Source organism: Schistocerca nitens, chromosome 1, assembly GCF_023898315.1.
Source record: "Schistocerca nitens isolate TAMUIC-IGC-003100 chromosome 1, iqSchNite1.1, whole genome shotgun sequence".
Lineage (NCBI taxonomy): Eukaryota > Metazoa > Arthropoda > Insecta > Orthoptera > Acrididae > Schistocerca > Schistocerca nitens.
This window is the reverse complement of record NC_064614.1, coordinates 1,008,033,264-1,008,053,193: the sequence shown is the minus strand read 5'-3', so window position 1 is coordinate 1,008,053,193 and position 19,930 is coordinate 1,008,033,264. Positions and strand designations below refer to the sequence as shown.

At 37.3% G+C, this 19,930-nt stretch overlaps 1 protein-coding gene across 1 annotated transcript in view; it reads left to right on the top strand.

The window, feature by feature from the left end:
* Nucleotides 1-15,166, top strand: part of LOC126195538 (actin-interacting protein 1) — a 177,767-nt gene extending 162,601 nt beyond the window's left edge. The window contains exons 13-15 of the mRNA XM_049934165.1: nucleotides 9,422-9,572; nucleotides 9,651-9,760; nucleotides 13,239-15,166. Of these exons, the coding sequence (XP_049790122.1) occupies nucleotides 9,422-9,572; nucleotides 9,651-9,760 (261 nt within the window). The 3' untranslated portion in view covers nucleotides 13,239-15,166. The remainder of the gene's footprint in view (nucleotides 1-9,421; nucleotides 9,573-9,650; nucleotides 9,761-13,238) is intronic.
* Nucleotides 15,167-19,930: the final 4,764 nt, after the last annotated feature.

Sequence of the window (19,930 nt, the reverse complement as noted above, 5' to 3'; positions counted from 1 at the left end):
GAATATGTCTGTACGCTACCACTTCCCGAAAACAAAAGGGTGAAGATACATGAATAAATAAATTTAAGAGAGTATTTCTTACTTTGTTACATACAGATATTTAACATTGTATCAAAACATTATCCTTGTCACAAAAAACTCATTAATTTATCTTTGGTGGTGTCGTTGGTTTATGGCTCATGCAGTTTACATATAGCTTACATGTTTTTGTGTTGTTGTGGTCTTCAGTCCTGAGACTGGTTTGATGCACCTCTCCATGCTACTCTATCCTGTGCAAGCTTCTTCATCTCCCAGTACTTACTGCAACTTACATCCTTGTGAATCTGCTTAGTGTATTCATCTCTTGGTCTCCCTCTATGATTTTTACCCTCCACACTGCCCTCCAATGTTAAATTTGTGATCCCTTGATGCCTCAAAACATGTCCTACCAATCGGTCCCTTCTTTTTGTCAAGTTGTGCCACAAACTCCTCTTCTCCCCAATTCTGTTCAATATCTCCTCATTAGTTATGTGATCTACCCATCTAATCTTCAGCATTCTTCTGTAGCACCACATTTCGAAAGCTTCTACTCTCTTCTTGTCTAAACTATTTATCGTCTACGTTTCGCTTCCATACATGGCTAAACTCCATACAAATACTTTCAGAAACAACTTTCTGACACTTAAATCTATACTCGATGTTAACAACTTTCTCTTCTTCAGAAACGCTTTCCTTGCCATTGCCAGTCTACATTTTATATCCTCTCTACTTCGACCATCCTCAGTTATTTTGCTCCCCAAATAGCAAAACTCCTTTACTACTTTAAGCGTCTCATTTCCTAATCTAATTCCCTCAGCATCCCCCGACTTAATTTGACTACATTCCATTATCCTCGTTTTGCATTCCATTATCCTCGTTGTTCATCTTATACCCTCCTTTCAAGACACTGTCCATTCCGTTCAACTGCTCTTCCAAGTCCTTTGCTGTCTCTGACAGAATTACAATGTCATCGGCAAACCTCAAAGTTTTTATTTCTTCTCCATGGATTTTAATACCTACTCCGAATTTTTCTTTTGTTTCCTTCACAGCTTGCTCAATATACAGATTGAATAACATCGGAGAGAGGCTACAACCCTGTCTCACTCCCTTCCCAACCACTGCTCCCTTTCATACCCCTCGACTCTTATAAGTGCCATCTGGTTTCTGTACAAGTTGTAAATAGCCTTTCGCTCCCTGTATTTTACCCCTGCCACCTTCAGAATTTGAAAGAGAGTATTCCAATCAACATTGTCAAAAGCTTTCTCTAAGTCTACAAATGCTAGAAAAGTAGGCTTGCCTTTCCTTAATCTTTCTTCTAACAAGGGAACATCCCCATCGCACCCACCTCAGATTTAGTTATAAGTTAGAACAGTGGATAGGCCTTGAAAAACTGAACACAGATCAATCGAGAAAACAGGAAGAAGCTGTGTGGAACTACGAAAAAAATAAGCAAAATATACAAACTGAATAGTCCTTGCGCAACATAGGCAACAACTAGGAGATTGAGAGTTCAGGAGCGCCGTGGTCCCGTGGTTAGCGTGAGCAGCTGCGGAACGAGAGGTCCTTGGTTCAAGTCGTCCCTTGAGTGAAAAATTTTCTGTCTTTATTTTCTCAAAGTTATTATGATCTGTCCGTTCGTTCATTGACATCTCTGTTCACTGTAATAAGTTTAGTGTCTGTGTTTTGCGACCGTACCACAAAACTGTGCGATTAGTAGACGAAAGGACGTGCCTCCCCAATGGGAACCGAAAACATTTGATCGCAAGGTCATAGGTCAACCGATTCCTCCACAGGAAAATACTTCTGATATATTCCATACGATACTGGTGATTGCATGTGCGTCACATGACACTAATATGTTGTCGACCCACCTAACTTGTACACTTGGTGAATGGGTAAAAAGATTCTTCTACCTTGCCTGATTTAGGTTTTCCTGTGGATGTGATTATCACTCCCAAAAAAGTGATCGCATCGGACGGACAGACGGACTGATAAAAATTGTCTGAAAACAAAAAATTAAAATTTTCGCTCGAGGGAAGACTTGAACCAAGGACCTCTCGTTCCGCAGCTGCTCACGCTAACCACAGGACCGCGGCACTGCTGACGGCACATGACCCTTGTAGTTACATATCATGCACATGGACTACTCAGTTTATATATTTTGCTTATTTTTTCAGAGTTCCACACAACTTCTTCCTGTTTTCTCGATTGATCTGTGTTCGGTTTTTCAAGGCCTATCCACTCTGCGAACTTATAACTAAATCTGAGGGGGTGCGATGGGGAGGTTCCCGTGTAAGATAAGTCGTAGGGTCATTTTTGCCTCATGTGTTCCAACATTTCTGGGGATCCAAACTGATCTTCGCCAAGGTCGGTTTCTATCAGTTTTTCCATTCGTCTGTAAAGAATACGCGTTAGTATTTTGCAGCTTTGGGATTGGAATCATTACATTCTTCTTGAAGTCTGAGGGTATTTCACCTGTCTCATACATTTTTCTCACCAGATGGTAGAGTTTTATCAGGACTGGCTCTCCCAAGGCTGTCAGTAGTTCTAATGAAATGTTGTCTACTCCGGGGGCCTTGTTTCGACTCAGGTCTTTCAGTGCTCTATCAAACTCTTCACACAGTATCATATCTCCCATTTCATCTTCATCTACATCCTCTTCCAATTCCATAATATTGTCCTCAAGTACATCGCCCATGTATAGACCCTCTATATACTCCTTCCACCTTTCTGCTTTCCCTTCTTTGCTTAGAACTGGGTTTCCATCTGAGCTCTTGATATTCATACAAGTGGTTCTCTTTTCTCCAAAGGTCTCTCTAATTTTCCTGTAGGCAATATCTATCTTACCCCTAGTGAGATAAACCTCTACAGCCTTACTTTTGTCCTCTAGCCATCCCTGCTTCGCTGTTTTGCACTTCCTGTCAATATCATTTTTGAGACGTTTGTATTCCTTTTTGCCTGCTTCATTTACTGCAATTTTATATTTTCTCCTTTCATCAATTAAATTCAATATTTCTTCTGTTACCCAAGGATTTCTACTAGCCCTCGTCTTTTTACCTATTTGATCCTCTGCTGCCTTCACTATTTCATCCCTCAAAGCTACCCATTTTTCTTCTACTGTGTTTCTTTCACTCATTCCTGTCAATTGTTCCCTTATGCTCTCCCTGAAACTCTGTACAACCTCTGGTTCTTTCAGTTTATCCAGGTCCCATCTCCTTAAATTCCCACCTTTTTGCAGTTTCTTCAGTTTTAATCTACAGTTCATAACTAATAGATTGTGGTCAGAGTCCACATCTGCCCCTGGAAATGTCTTACAATTTAAAACCTGGTGCCTAAATCTCTGTCTTACCATTATATAATCTATCTGATACCTTTTAGTATCTCCAGGGTTCTTCCATGTATACAATCTTCTTTCATTATTCTTGAACCAAGTGTTAGCTATGATTAAGTTATTAAGTTATGCTCTGCAGAAAATTCTACCAGGCGGCTTCCTCTTTCATTTCTCTCCCCCAATCCATATTCACCTACTATGTTTCCTTCTCTCCCTTTTCCTATTCTCGAATTCCAGTCACCCATGACTATTAAATTTTCGTCTCCCTTCACTACCTGAATAATTTCTTTTATCTCATCATACATTTCATCAATTTCTTCGTCATCTGCAGAGCTAGTTGGCATATAAACTTGTACTACTGTAGTAGGCGTGGGCTTCGTATCTATCTTGGCCACAATAATGCGTTCACTATGCTGTTTGTAGTAACTTACCCGTACTCCTATTTTTTTATTCATTATTAAACCTACTCCTGCATTACCCCTATTTGATTTTGTATTTATAACCCTGTAATCACCTGACCAAAAGTCTTGTTCCTCCTGCCACCGAACTTCACTAATTCCCACTAAATCTAACTTTAACCTATCCATTTCCCTTTTTAAATTTTATAACCTACCTGCCCGATTAAGGGATCTGACATTCCACGCTCCGATCCGGAGAACGCCAGTTTTCTTCCTCCTTATAACGACGTCCTCTTGAGTAGTCCCCGCTCGGAGATCCAAATGGGGGACTATTTTACCTCCGGAATATTTTACACATAGAGGATGCCATCATCATTTAATCATACAGTAAAGCTGCATGCCCTCGGGAAAAATTACGGCTGTAGTTTCCCCTTGCTTTCAGCCGTTCGCAGTACCAGAACAGCAAGACGATTTTCGTTAGTGTTACAAGGCCAGATCAGTCAATCATCCAGACTGTTGCCCCTGCAACTACTGAAAAGGCTGCTGCCCCTCTTCAGGAACCACACGTTTGTCTGGCCTCTCAACAGATACCCCACCGTTGTGGTTGCACCTACCGTATGGCTATATATATTGTCGAGGCACGCAAGCCTCCCCACTAATGGCAAGGTCCATGGTTCATGGGGGGGGGGGGGGGGGAGCTTATATATAAGAAACAAAAAATTATTCAATACAATTGCCCCCCACTGTGCACAGACATCACACGGAGGTGCACAGTGGCCGAGTTTATTTCTCTTTTTGACGTTTGCTAATCCTGACTGGTATGGGCGTAGACTTTATTTTCGGCCATTGGAGCTATCCTGAATGTTTATCAATTTATATGGGCATGTCGGCTTCTTTTAACCCATACATATATGTTTTCTCTCTTAACAATGTGCATGCTGTAACCGCATAGCCCCATTATCGTCAGTCACCATGTGCACAGTGTTTAGCTTGCAAAGTACGTGCGTGCAGCCCAACATTCATCATCACGGATTGCGCTCACGTGTCTAGTATGAGGCTGGAGTGTCTGTGTTGTGCGTTAACAGTTGCTTTCACTGCACATATTCGTGAAGCTCGTGTTCAGTGGTGTGAACCTCTGTAAAATCTTTGATACGGTGACAACTGGTTTCCATATCAGCAGCCCGAGCTGCTCATTAATTGGGACAATCTTAGCATCTTAGCTTGCAGGATGGTGAGGGGGTAGGAGGGGAGTGAGGGAGGGGGGGTGAAAGCAGGAGAGAGAGGACTGGGGTACGGGTGAGGAGCAGCGAGTTAGAAAAGTTTATTGCAAGCAATGAGGGAGTATAGGAGTGAAGGTGGAGAATTCATAGTAGTAGTAGTAGTGAGAGAGAGAGAGAGAGAGAGAGAGAGAGAGAGAGAGAGAGAAAATAGCAGGTTATAATGGTGTGCGAAGAGGTGAGGAGGATAAAAGGGAGGGGATGATAGTGACTGCCTCCATGTTACCCAGGCGACACTCTAGTTTGTTTTGTGTACTCTAGGCTTTGTTCTACAGTACCGAGGTGCTGGGATTTCAGTGTGTGTCAGTAGTTTAGAAATGTGTCTACAAATAAATGTAAAATTATTTAGTTTTATATTCAATTATGGTAACTAAGTTTGGGATTAGCCCTTGTAGAGGCAGAGTTAAGATATGCTCAGTTTAGAAAAAGTGGGCTTGGGCAGTGAGAGGGCGTGAATGGTGTGATTTCAATTGGGACTCATTGTAAAGCAGCTGTTAAAAACAACAAAGGAGTGTTGTGCAAAAAGCTCAGCAGCTGAATGGTTTAGTTGGCCTTTGGCCACAGTTTTGAGGTTGTTAGTTATCTGAGTTAATAGTTTCTTTGTGGCCACATCAAGGTAGAGTGCTTTGCGATAGTAGCAGTGAAGGTGCTGTATGATATTACTTTCACATGTGCTCTGGACTTTAATAGAGTAGGAAACACTGAAAAAGGTCTTATATCTGCTCTTTACAGGTATATGACGTATGGGCAGAGGGTTTCAAGCAGGACAGGAATAAACACAGACAGGATATTATGGTTGAATGAGCAGTAGATTGCTATATTTGCTCGAGTTGGGATTGTTATAGGTAGGTTATTCCTCATTTTCAGGCCACATGAGAGGCAATCAAAGCTAGGGTGAATGTAGTTGTTAGAGTCCTAGGTGGTACTGAGTGATGAAGAGTGCACTTCTTTGGCACGTTTCAGCTGGTGTGAGAGTTACTGTTCAAAGTATAACATTTTCAACATGTGCTTTGTGGAGTGTGTATGTTGTGTTTTGAAAAAAGATGAAATGCCACGCATCTGTTTATGAAACTTCGATCAAACCTTGCATAAGAAACTGATTCTGTCCTGGTGCCGTCCAACACACAAATACACTATTTTAAGGGAGACTGTGTCCATTTGAAGGTGAGGGTTTTTTATTTTCATTTAAAACTGTTAGTGTCATGATCAACATCATTAAAAAGTGATGGGATACATGTAACCCATTTTTTGTTTTATACTCAAACTTAATGGAAACTTGCTCTTCATTTTAGTTGGCTAAGAAACAGGTATGTCTCATGTCACTTCTTAGCATTGTAGGATGCGGACTTCAGTGAGTTTCCTAAGAGATGGGATAAAACATTTTTTAGCCATTTATCAGCCAGCCATGTGTAACTGCTGTAATATTATAGATAATTCCTCATGGGATTTCTCCATCTTTTGTCATAGATTTAAAAAAGACTGATTCATCATCTTCTAACATGCTTTCACCCAGAAAATGACAAGTTTGCTGGAACTCTTGGTGTCGCATGGCTTGAAGCCTTTTTAGTGATCTCTGACTGATATTGCCAGAGCTGGCAGTCTGCTTGACCATTTCATGTTGTAAACATATGACAGCAAAACATCTAATTTTTACTGTTGGTCAATGTCAGTGTTTTTCTCTATAAGGTATCAGTGTTAGGAAGGTTACAGACATTTACTCAAAACACTGTGCAGGTTGGAGAGGGACACATTCATATTTATTCGTCAGACTGGACTGTCACCGTGTGATGGGAAGGGATAAAGAATGGGCCAGGGCAGTGATATGTACATTGTCTGTTTGCCTAATTGAGTTCTGTCCAGTTGGGAAAACCCTACCAATAGGCCCAGTACTTTATATTGTGCAGTTTATTTTTGAAGTACTTTCCTTATTTTATGTCAGATTTTTGAGCAGGGAGACTGTAAAAATTACTTGCTGTATTTTTGTCCAAATTTTAATAGTCAAATGAAGAATGGGAAATGGACAAATGGAGAATGTAAGGTGCCCCCCCCCCCCCCCAAAAAAAATAAAAAACCTTGGAAGTAACCAGGATAATTAAGAAAAACTTAATAGTTGATTAGAGGGAAATCTAGTTATGTAAACGAAGTGTTAAAAAATTCATTTGTTCCAGGGTTAGATAGTTTGCACTAGTAGTTGTGTTGGCGTAGAAATTATCGAATTCTTTTTTCCATTTGGGGGGGGGGGGGGGGGGGGGGGAAAGTATCAGATTACAGTTTCAGTTTAAACTTCTATGCTTTCTCTTGATCTGTATACCCTTAATAATAATAGAAAACTGATGAGTGTTTAAATTTATTATATTTCATGCTTTTTGAACAAAACTTCAAAATTTAAAAAAGTGGAAAAAAGTCAGATGTTTTGAGAAGTGATTTTTCTAAAAGTAAGAAATAAAATAGATTAGAGAGCATATGAGACACCTCATTTGCAGTACATGATTTAGAGCATCATCCAAAAGTGTGTCAAATGTTTCTCTAATCTATTGTACTTCTCTAATGTATTTTATTTCTCTAATCTATTTTATTTCTTACTTTTCGCAAATCCCTTCACAAAAGTTTGTCCATTAAAAGAAAAAAAAATTGTCTTATTTGATTGTTTCTCAGTGTTATGTTGAAACTGAAAATATGTATATCATTTAAATTATATTTACTGATAATTCAGATCACATTTATTTGAATTATTTAAAAAAAAGAAATAATTTTTATTAAACACTTAAAATGTAATAAATTAAAGAAAACAAACTCGGCAATGATAAACTGTTGAAAGTTTTTCAGAAGATGGCATTGTAATAACATGAAAGTTCTGTTCTGAGTTGTCATGCTGTCAGTCTTTCAACGTTTCACTACAGTAAGAAAATCAGTTGCCCAGAGTCAAAATTTGAACACAGAAAACAAACTGCCTTCAGCACAACACCAGACACTTAACAATGCCCTCATATCCTGTGAGATTCCACATTCACAAGACATTTTGCCATGTCAACATCAGTAGAGTTTATCATCATCACATGCTTGAAACAAGAACTTAAGAGCTATGAATACAGACTTACATTGATCTGTGGTTATGAGAGTTGTTAGCTTTATTTGAAGGTGCAACCCAGTGTGTCTTAATATTTCCTTCAGCTTTGCATGATGTATTTGTCCCTTGATATTGCTCAATATCTTGCTGATTTAATCATCAGATATTCATTTTCCCTCAGTAATTAAGCAGTTTTCATACACTTTTAACTTAGAATATATGTAATGATTCTGTCCAGCAATATCAGATTTCCCGATATTTTTGCAGAACAATAGTACCGAAAATGCCAGAGTTTTGAAAGATCTCTAATGTGTTGCATCAGTTTAAATTGAATATTTATGTAACACATGTATATAAATACAAAAACCAGGAAATACAGCGTTGAAGTTTCACAAACACACACATCAGCATCGTGCTTGCTCAGTTTTCTTATATCAGTCGATCATAACATAGGACACTGACATTGTGCAGCTGTGTTTTGAGTGGTGAAACAAGTGTTTTGGGTGCAAATTAGAATGCTGAGAATATTTGTTTCAGTATTTCTTTAATGTTTTGAGAATGAAGTTTGTGGTGACAACGTGAGCTTTCGCATAGACCAGTGTAGGTGAGGTTGGAATGCAATCAGATGCCATGTTGATTTACATATTTGCAGGAGTAAAGTGCTGTTATTGGTTTTTCTCGTATTTATGCTTGTAAACTATGAAAATATATATTTTAATTGATGAATTTCATTAAAGCTATCTCAAAGCTATCTCAAAAACATGTCATCATCTGCATGAATATTTATGAAAAAATGTTCAGAAATGCGACATTGACGACAAAAACTGATATGGGAATGGAGTTCACTTGAGGTAGGGTATTTTAATTTGGCATCACATCTAGAGCCCCAGTTCTTTATGTGGAAAATAAAGTGTTGAGAAAAAAGTCAAAATCCAGTTTCAGCATTCAATAACTATCAGTTACCTATAAACTGTTTCCTTCCAAATTGAGATTTTTTTTATGCAATAATGGAAATAACACCAACTTCTACAACATTCTGTAAAAACTACTGGTTTCATGTTTTTTGCTAAAAATTGGCAATTTCTCAATATATTTTGTTTTATGAGTTGTGCAAAGTTTTCTTATCGCTAAATACACCACTGCTCTGACATAGTTTCTAGAAGGCTATCTGATTCTTTGTTTACAGGATACTTCTCTTTCAACATTCCTTTCAGTCTTTCTGCTTGTAGAGATTTGGATGTGACAAATTTTGCTTACATTTTTTAACAATAAATATTTTAAGATATGAGTATTTCTTTGAAGTTGATGACGTGTTGTGTTTATTTTCCAGTTGGCTCACAATAAAGAATGGGGATTCCACAATGCCAGAGTCAATACTGTTGCTTGGTCACCAAATTCTCTTTTAGTTGCCAGTGGAAGCTTGGATACAACTATAATTGTGTGGAGTGTACGGAACCCTGCAAAGCACACAATTATTAAAAGTAAGATCTTATTTGTACAAGACTGTTCTTGTACCTTATAGCTACAAAACAACTTCTGTGTTACATTTTTATTTACAGATGCTCACCCACAGAGTCAGATTACTCGGCTGGTGTGGCTGGACAATGAGACACTTGTTTCTGTGGGACAAGACTGCAACACTAAAATTTGGGAAATATCTTCTATTTAGGTAATGTACGAAACAGAACACATTCTACCATTTAAATTACATGTATTTCCCATAGCCCCGTTGATATTATTCCACCTAGCAAATTGTCTTTAAGATGTCTTTACCATTTAAATTACATGTATTTCCCATGGCCCTGTTGATATTATTCCACCTAGCAAAATATCTTTAAGATTAAATGAAACAACAAGTTCACTGTTACCAGTCACCGTTTTATTTATTTCCACGACGCGTTTCGAAGGTTTAAACCTCCATCATCGGGTGGATTTACATTAGTTAGTATTACATTTGTGTGTGTGTGTTGTGTTATGATGTTTGGAGGAACTTGTGGCACTGCCTAGTGGAGAAACAAGACACTATTACAGGTGGTTTAGGATTACTTTTGACAAAAAATTAAACTGATATCTAATGGTAAACATTAAATAAGTAAACTAGAGTACCTCCAGTGGTTGTTTCATTTAATGTCAGTAACAGTCATGGTAAAGTCTAACCTAAAAATGTCTTTAAGATGTAAAAGGATCATGATATGACTGGCAACCTCAGATGCACATGCAAACAGGTTTGTGTGTGTGTGTGTGTGTGTGTGTGTGTGTGTGTGTGCGCGCTGTTTCTACTGTGCAGTTTTGAATTTATTCAGGACCAGACTTTCAAGACATTACACACATTGGGAAGTTTAACTTCTTCAATGACTCTGAATAATTAGTGAGAAGAGATTTTTTTCTCTTCAGAAGAAGGGAGAATTCTTGCGATAATTTATAAGGTATACGTTTCAAATATCTGGAAAATTGATACAGCATATTATTTCATATTTGATATGTTGTGTAAACACTTGCTTATTAATTAATGGTAGGCTGAAAAGATGGAGCTGCTTCATATTTTAATCCAAAATAATTTCTGGATTTTTTCACTTCAAAAGTGCACATTGCTAATGAGTGGTTGAAATTCCCTAGTTATGGATTACAAGAGAGACAGCATCCCATAAATTTATTGCTAGTGGTTATTAACCCTTTCATTACGAGTACCATATTTAGCCGGCATCCATGTGTTGCTCTACGTGTACGAGTGCCACCATAGTTTGCCGGTGTCCACACAATGCTCTGTATGTATGAGTACCATATTTAGCCAACATCCACACGCTGCTGTGAGCGTACAAGCAACATATATAGGTGGCGTCAGCATAAATCTTTCTTCAAGCATTACAGGCCACTGGAAAACAGTTATTAATTTTTGCAAGGTTCATAACATTCATTTGAAAATTGTATTTATAGCTATGTTTAGTTTGTTTTATAAAATATTGTACCTTCCTTTCAGAATGCTAAAAAGGAGTTCAAAAAGAATTATATTTGCTAATGGACTCATTGATTCAGGGATGATTCAGATAATGAAAATCAGCATATTGTTACATTTCTTATAAAAACTAAGAAAATAAGAGCTGTATGTAGTACTTCAGAATCAGAAGGGGAGAATATTGAACCCATTAACAGTGAACATGGAGTATGGATGTCAAAAATATTTGTGCATAAAATACACAAGTTTGCATCAGAAAGTTCAGGGATTAAAGTAAACATAACTTGCTCAGTGAAAATATTAGATTACTTTCAGCTTTTCGTCTCTGAGGATCTCGTAGAGTTAATTGCAAATGAAACAAATCACTATTGGTCTCAGAAAGATGATAATGTAAACAATTCAGAAGGAACTGGAGTAGCTGAACTACACTTTTTTTGTCATATCATTTTTAATGATGCGCAACAAGAAGTTGTCTTTAATAGAGTATTGGAGTAAAGACAAACTAATGTGCAGCAATATTTTTGGAAAAGTAATGGCTGGAGTCTGCTCTTTCAAATTACTACGAATGCTACATTTTAACCATGATGTCAGTTCTACCAAAGGTCATTTGTACAACATACGGAACGTCATTGATTTATTACAAAAAAAAAAAAAAAAAAAAAATATTAGTCAGTCATCTCAACCATTCCAAAAGCTGTGCATAGATGAAAGTTTACTTTTTATACAAAGGGCAGCTGTCTTTCATACAATACATTCTGTCAAAAAGAAACAGATTTGGAATAAAATCTTGTATTCTCTGTGACTATGAGACAGGGTTTGTACAAGATTTAATTGTTTATGCCAGATCATTTACCCTGGTGGACACCAAAAATAAGGATACTGGAAAGTCGGGAGCAATAGTTGAAGCACTTATGAAGCCCTATTTAGGAAAGGCCCATACTGTTTACGTAGATAATTGATATTCCAGCCGAGGTTTGTTTAGAATGCTACACAATAATTGCACAAAGTGGATGCATAAAAAAGAAGTCTATATGCTTTCTACCATGCACTCGGATGAATTTGCTACAGTAATCGAGCACAGTTGGGAAAAAGTTATCCAGAAACCTGTATGTGTATTGGATTATAATAATTTAGTGGGTGCAGTTGATAAAGCTGACATGGTTATAAGCACTGTGGAATCAACACATAAATCTCGGAAGTGGTATCGCAAATATTTCTTTCCCTTACTGGACGTTTGTGTGTGGAAGGCCTATTGCCTTTATAAACACAAGAGGAAAGAACCAGTATCCATGGCAAAATTTCAATTGTAGTTAATTAAGGTGGGAAGAAACCGAAACAGAAAGTTTGTTATTTGCAGTGCAAACGGCAGAAAACGAGAATCTAAGTATGAGTGTAAAAACTGTTATGTGGGTTTGTGTGTTGACCCATGTTTTCAAATTTATTATACTGAATTACATTATTAATAATCTTTTGAATGATCCTAAATTGCATTTTTATTTATAATACTTGTAAAATCCAAATATATTGTTAGGTAACACTTAAATAAGATAACCTGCACATCAGCTTACTGACATGCAATGTGCACAGTTCACGGCACCCTGCACAGATCAGCGATGTCAGTGCAGCGTTCAGTGGCGCCACACAGCGGAGCAGACTGCTGTAACAAAAGGGTTAAGGAGCTTTCAAATTATTTGGCAAACATAAAATATAATGAAATAATTAGAAGATAACTTAGGAATTTTAAAACAAGATACCTGTTATTTTGTTAACAAATATTTATACAAACAAGTCAGAATAATAAGGTGTCTACCTGGAGATTTTGTAATCATGTATTTCAAAGTAGAACAAGAAACTTGTTTCTATTGACTCACTGTAATTCACAGCCAAGAGGAGATACACAGCAAAATCTGTATAACCAACTGTGAGCATAGATCAGTTTCTTTTCGGTATTAAAAACAGGAACTAAAATGTAACACTTAACTAACCACCTCTCATTCATTTGAACGGTAACTGACCATTTTACATCATCTTCATTTAGCCAAAAGTGATACATAGTTACGTTAGTGCTTGAATCAATGGTAATGTAATGATCTGACTCAATAGCAGTTGTATATCTCTAATATATTATGGTAGGAGCTATGGATTATGTTAAATATATGTAATCTCAATTTGATGAGTGGTGTTATAATTTCAGGATTGTGCACAACGTTGAGAAAACAAGAAGCTGAACCATGATTGAAGAAGTTCTCTGTCTTGCTGTAGCATCTTTACAAAGGCAGGGGTCATTTCTGTCTTTTGTTCTGTACTATGTGCAGCTCTTAAAAATGAAAAGGTAACAGTTTGGCTATGAAACTATGAGAGATGGGTTGAGCCTGTGTTAAAATTAATATTTTTTTAAGAGAACTTTTGTATTACTCTAAGTCGCATTTATAGCTTATGCTATGCAGGTTTTTGAGCAGAAGATTATAAAGCTATCTCACTCATGTGTCAACCCATCAAGTTTATTTTTTGAGGAATGTGTACAGTGTTTGTATTCAAACATACTTAGACCAAACTCAGCATTCGTTAGAATATGGTGATCATTGAATAACTGCTAACTGTCATGGGATTTAGTAGATGGTGATCAATTGGATGAATCTTTTGACACCTTGTAACAATCGGCTGTAGATTTTTCAAAACTCGACTAAAAAGCAAGACAATTTAGTCCTTGCCTGTCTAAAATGAAAATACTTTGAAAGACACGGAACAACAATTTGTTTCATGATATATGTCCCTCTTTCCAATGTGCCCCCCCCCCTCCCTCTCTCTCTCTCTCTCTCTCTCTCTCTCTCTCTCTCTCTCTCACACACACACACACACACACACACACACACACACACACACACACGGGGGGGGAGGGGGGGGGTGTTTACTTGTAATTTTTTTACGGATTCTTTTACAACATTAAATGGTAAGGATTTGTTTATTTATTAAAACTCATATGAAACTTCACACACAATTTGGGAAGGTTGTGCACTCATTAGAATTGCTTTCTGAATAAAATATTCACAGTTGAATGGTTGTAGTGTTTGGTATGGACAGCAGTCACTTTCACAAAGCTGCTGACTAGTTATGTCAGTGGCAAATGTTAGTCACATAATAGTGCCACATGTCTTAATTGGACAACCAGAACAGGCCCTAACAAACTATATTTGTGTAGTTTTAAAATGTTTGTATATTGATGTGATATAAATTAGCATATCACTGCCAGAAACTCTCAAATTCATATTCAATGTACATGGAGTCAGGCAGTGCATTTACGTTGTCTGTACACCAAAAATAATTTTCAGGCATTTCATGAGTAATGAAATATCTCACGTTACCTGTATTAATATGTGAACTTGTGGTAGCTCTGGCTCCTGAAAATATATTGTGAAAAATGCCCTGATTGGAAATTACATACCAAAGAAGTTGTAGCTTTGTTTTGATGAAAATTTGTGTGCAGTTAATGTCCTCTGAAAGTCAGGAACATAGGTATACTTTGTTATTCTGTTTTTATTTTGGTGTTCAGGTTGTGCGGTTTCCTCTGTTTGAAGAACAATCATTAGCAGTGTCGTTTTACATTATGAGTTTCATATATAATTTATTGCCGTGCTTTTGTGGTCACTACGTTACTTCACCATTTTATAAAAACTGTAACCTACAAATTAGAAATTTCCATATCATGTGTGGCTTTCGTAAAATGAAGGTTACTGTTGGAACAGTATTTTATTCAGTAAAGAAATCATTGAGAGATATATTTACAATAGAACTTTTTTTGGTTATCATCAGTTTTTTAATGATTTTATTTACTTTTTAGTGTTCAAAAATTAGATTAATCTATGGACAATGCATTTAATTAAACTATAAGTATTGCATTTGATGTTCCTTAATTATATTTATTTGTTCAAGGAATGTTGTTATGGCTGTGTACAGTAAAATGTTTTGATTTGAAGCTTTCATATAAAAAGAAAATCTGTTCAATTAAAATTTTATAAACACCATATTGATGTCTTCTTGTGTGATTTTCTTTAGGTAACTATCATACCACATTATGGCATTCTTATTATAAAATGAGGAGAAAGTTTGTATATCTTTCGAAATCAATAAACTGGTCAGACCGTGTTTTCCACAATAAAATGCCTGAGAAGTATGTGTCGCTCCACCACCACCACCACCACCACCACCACCACCACCACCGCCACCTTGTTGTCCTTCCTTTTCTTTTCTACTTTTTAACGTTAACTCAACATTTATTTGCCATTGATGAATCAGTTTACAGTTTTTAAAGGTTACTGGGCATGTACTGTAAGTTACCATAACTCTTGCCTCTTGAGTAAATAATAGCCTTAGCTTCAGTTTACCTCCCAGTAATAATAAAGCAATGGAATTGTGACTGTTATATCTTACACCAGCTCTGCACTCAACATTTAGCAGGTCACATATTTACAGAACTCCTTTTACTGGTGAGAATAGATACCAGCCCAGCAATAGACATTAGCTTCTTGAGTTAGAAGAATTAATACACTGTATCAGTGAACACTGATTTAGCAACACCTACATTTGAACTGAATTACAAACTAAAACAAACTGGCTCAAAATTGTTCATAATTTTAATAACTTTTATGATCTCATGGAATAAAAGAATTATGATGCTACTCTGTGTGTATTATTATGTGGTCTTCTGAATATAACTCAGTAGCAGCCCAGAACCACAGTGCATTGCTGCTGCCTGGTGTATTTGTGACTTGCTCCATTTTTTTGAATGCTGTCACCTGTGTAACATTAAAGAGCCTCTGGAACACATCTAAAACCACAATAAGCATTATTCTCCTACCTTATCTAAATGCTAATATATTATATAACACTCAATTATACTCTACACTGATATCATAAGTTCCGGTCCTTCTGTTGTATATATAATGCCCAAGTTTGAACAGTTGCAGTGTCTTCACTAACTGAGAGGAACAAATAGGAATACAGAAAGAAAACAAAACATTTTGCTCTCATATAAACATTATAATACCATCCTAGCTAACTGAAGATAAAATGTAACTGCCTCTTCATGTTACTTGGTACACATATTAATTTTGAACACTGAACAGGAAGTATATTTCGTTTCTTGAGCAGTTAGATCCTTAAGGAAATATGCCGAAGTACTAAAGCAGTTCAATACACACTCCAATGGCTATGGGAATTTAATGAGTAGGAAAATAAGTAGAAATGTTGTATGAACAACATTTTTATTATTAATAATTTTGAGGTTAACACATTAAGTGCATTGGCTTTCTATTGAAAGGCAGTATTATATCAATAGCTGAGACTCTGTCCTTGTTTTGTAAGCAAACCACAGTCTAGATCATGTGCTTTTATTGCCATGACAGGTTTAATTCAGCTGAAAGGAGTTGTAGCAGTATTTTTTTTTTTTTAATAGTCAGTGGTTTTACAAATGCATACTACACTTCTTTCCACACCAGGCACACTAGGCTAAGACTTAAGTTATTGATTTTGTAGGTATTTTTCTGAAAATGAAAGAGAAATCTGAGTACTGTTTGTGGAAATTGCAACACCCAGAAATAATTGTCTGGACCACTCTAAAATTGGAGGATTTGTAGAACAGTGTGTTAATCACTTACTATTTCTGAGAGATAACATGTACATAGGCCCAACAGAGCTCTATTTTGTGTGACTGGACAGGTCAGTGTTAAGCCACGCTCATTAAGTGCAGAGCCATCAAACAAAGGGAAAACATGTAAGGGGGGTTCTGGTGTACCTTATCTACATCAAAAAGTGCAATACTACTGTATGATATATACTAAGATGGTATCTGTCCTTTCGGACATGTCCGAAAGGACAGATACCATCAGTGACCATGCAGCTCGTTAGAATGAAATGTAAGCAGGAGATCCCGGGTTCGAGTCCCGGTCGGGGCACACATTTTCATCTGTCCCCGTTGACGTATGTCAATGCCTATAAGCAGCTAAGGGTGTTCATTTCATTGTAACTACTGTATGAGTTAGTTTGTACACGGTATAACAGCTGTCATCCTGCAGACAGGTTCATTATACAATGATATTGCAGCTCATACAGGGCATGCTGGTATGACAGTGGTGCATGTGGGACCACACAGTATGACCACATTGCAGGATGGCTGCCGTCTTGTCCACATGACCATAACTGGCAGAACATGTGTGTCCACAGCATTGGCCCAGTGCTGGAGCACTGGATTGAGCCTGGACGTGTCTACATTGATAGTTCAGCGCCATCTGAAGAGAACTGAACTGGTGGCACATGTCATTGTGTCAGCTTCCACTGACCAGAAACACTCAGTCCTCAGATTGATATGAGCTTGTAAACACCATCATTGGCATGCTGCATGGCAAAATGTAGTGTTTTCAGAGGGGTCCCACTTAAACCTGTAGCTCAGTAATGGCCATGTACATGTTAGGTGCTACCATGATGAATGCATTTGTGCAGACTGCATTGTTGAACAGCACAGCTGAGAAATACCAAATGTGGTGTTTGGGGTGCCATTGCCTGCATGTTATATTTCAGCACGATAGTGCCTAGCCACATGAGGTAAGAAATGTGCAAGCTTTCTTCAAACGATGATGGGTACCACTCATTCCTTGGCCTTCTCATTCAACTGACATTTCAGCCAACAAACTTGTCTTGGATATGGCCAGTTGTGTAATTATTCATTTAACCTGCACTTTGTGGATAGGCGTGGAAACTGAGTGGCAGTTTGTGCTCCAGCAGCATACCCACAACCTATTTGATTTCATGTCATAATGTCTAGAGGCTCTGATTGCAGGCTGTGGTGGCTTAATTCCACATTGAATTCTCGTGCTCAAACTGCATCCACTATTCTATAATTCTGATCGATTTTGTATTCTCATTTCCCTAACCTGTGGAATAAATTTTATCATAATAAAATGTCTCGCAACTTTCACAAACAGTAATTGAATGGATGCTGGTTTTTCTATATCAGTTATTTGTAGTTTAAAAATATAGATAAGTATCTACTCTTTCTCTCAAGCCAGTGAAATCTTTTGTTTGAAAAGTTCCATTTTTCCCCACTTGTGAGCTTTGAGAATACTTCGTGCAAGCAGAGTTCTAAGGTTGTTTCCTACAACTTGTTGCATTATCATCTGGTAATGATATGGTTTTTGACATTATTTGAATACACAGTGGTTTACAGTGATGAAAAGTCATTTCCAATACAGCGATTTTTCTCATTAATGCCACGGGCCTGAGCTGCATGGTTTGCAATTCTGCAGTCTTGCATGTGGAGCATGAGTATAGATTAATGTAGGGGCATTGATTAAAGCCATATGAATTTATCTATTGCTATTTGTACATGGTAAATAGTCACTGGAGAAATAGTACAATACTTGACGATTGGAGAAGAGGGGACATTGTTCCCATCTTCAAAAAAGGCAATAAAATACTTTGTAAAAACTACAGAGGAATAACCCTTATGAGTCATACAGCCAAGATTTTTGAAAGAATTTTACTGAATCGAATAAATGAAAAGAGCTGAGTGAAGAACAGCATGGGTTTAGGAAAGGAAGAAGCACGATCGACGTGATATTTTCTATCTGTCAACTGGTGGAAAAAAAGGTTGAGGGTATAACAAAAAGGTGATAATGGTTTTTTAGACATAGAAAAGGCATATGACTCAGTTAACAGGGAAAGACTCTGGGAAGAAATGAAGAAGATAGGTATAGAAGATGGATACATTAATGTAATAATGACGATGTACAGAGAACACAGTTGTAGAATTAGAACACCATCGGGAAATTCTGAATACTTCGAAATAAGACAATGACTTAAACAAGGAAGTATTCTGTTTTCTCCACTTTTTAATGTTGTGATGGAGGGAATGAATAGGGTAGTTAAAGACATAGAAAAGACAAAGATGATTTTTGCAGATAATATGGGAATATGCAGCAATAAAGAGGTAGATGTACAGTTACAACTTGTGTGGGAGGAAATGATGAAAAGGTATGGATTAAAAATAAATAAAGATAAGAGTGAAGTAATGGTATTTGGAAGAACAAAGGAATCAGCGGGAATATTACTTTGAATGGTGAACCCCTCAAATTGGTAGACAGTTTCACTTATTTAGGGAGTGAAATATCTAGTGATGGAAGAATAACCAACAAAATTAATAGGAGGTTACAGATGCAAGGCAATTTCTATCAAACAATAAAACACCTGATTTGGAATAAGGAAGTTTCAGAAAAAGCAAAACTCCTTGTGTATAAGAGTTATTACTTCCCTGTTGTCAACTATGTAGGAGAAACATGGACAGTGACAGAAAGGGACTGGAGAAGAATGCAAGCAGGGGAAATGAAATTTCTCGGAGCAGTTAAGGGAAAAACAAGAATGGACAGAGTAAGGAATGTAGATATTAGAAAGGACCTTAAACAAGAAAGTGTGAGAGAAGAAATCGAAAAAAAGAGATTAAGATGGTACGGGCATGTTAAGAGGGTGTGTGGGCAGAGACTCCCCAAAATTATAGAAGAACTAAAGAAGGATGGAAAAAGACCAAGAGGGCACCCAAGAACATGGTGGAAAATGGGAGTGAGAATATCTGTGGAAAGGAGAGGTGTGACATGGCAGCAAATGGAGGAAGAAAATTGGTGGGAGGACCGAGCCAAATGGAGAGGACTAGTCAGCACCCAGACCTAGCAGTAGCTGGAGTGGGATCCGGATATAGACAGAAATAGTCACTGATTGCATAGAAAAAGAAATCCTCTCTACATTATTTTAAGTTGATGATGTTATTTCAGGGAATGACTAAAGGTATGTCATATTATGGGATCCTTGACATCTAAAATTGTTGTTAACTTGTAAATAATC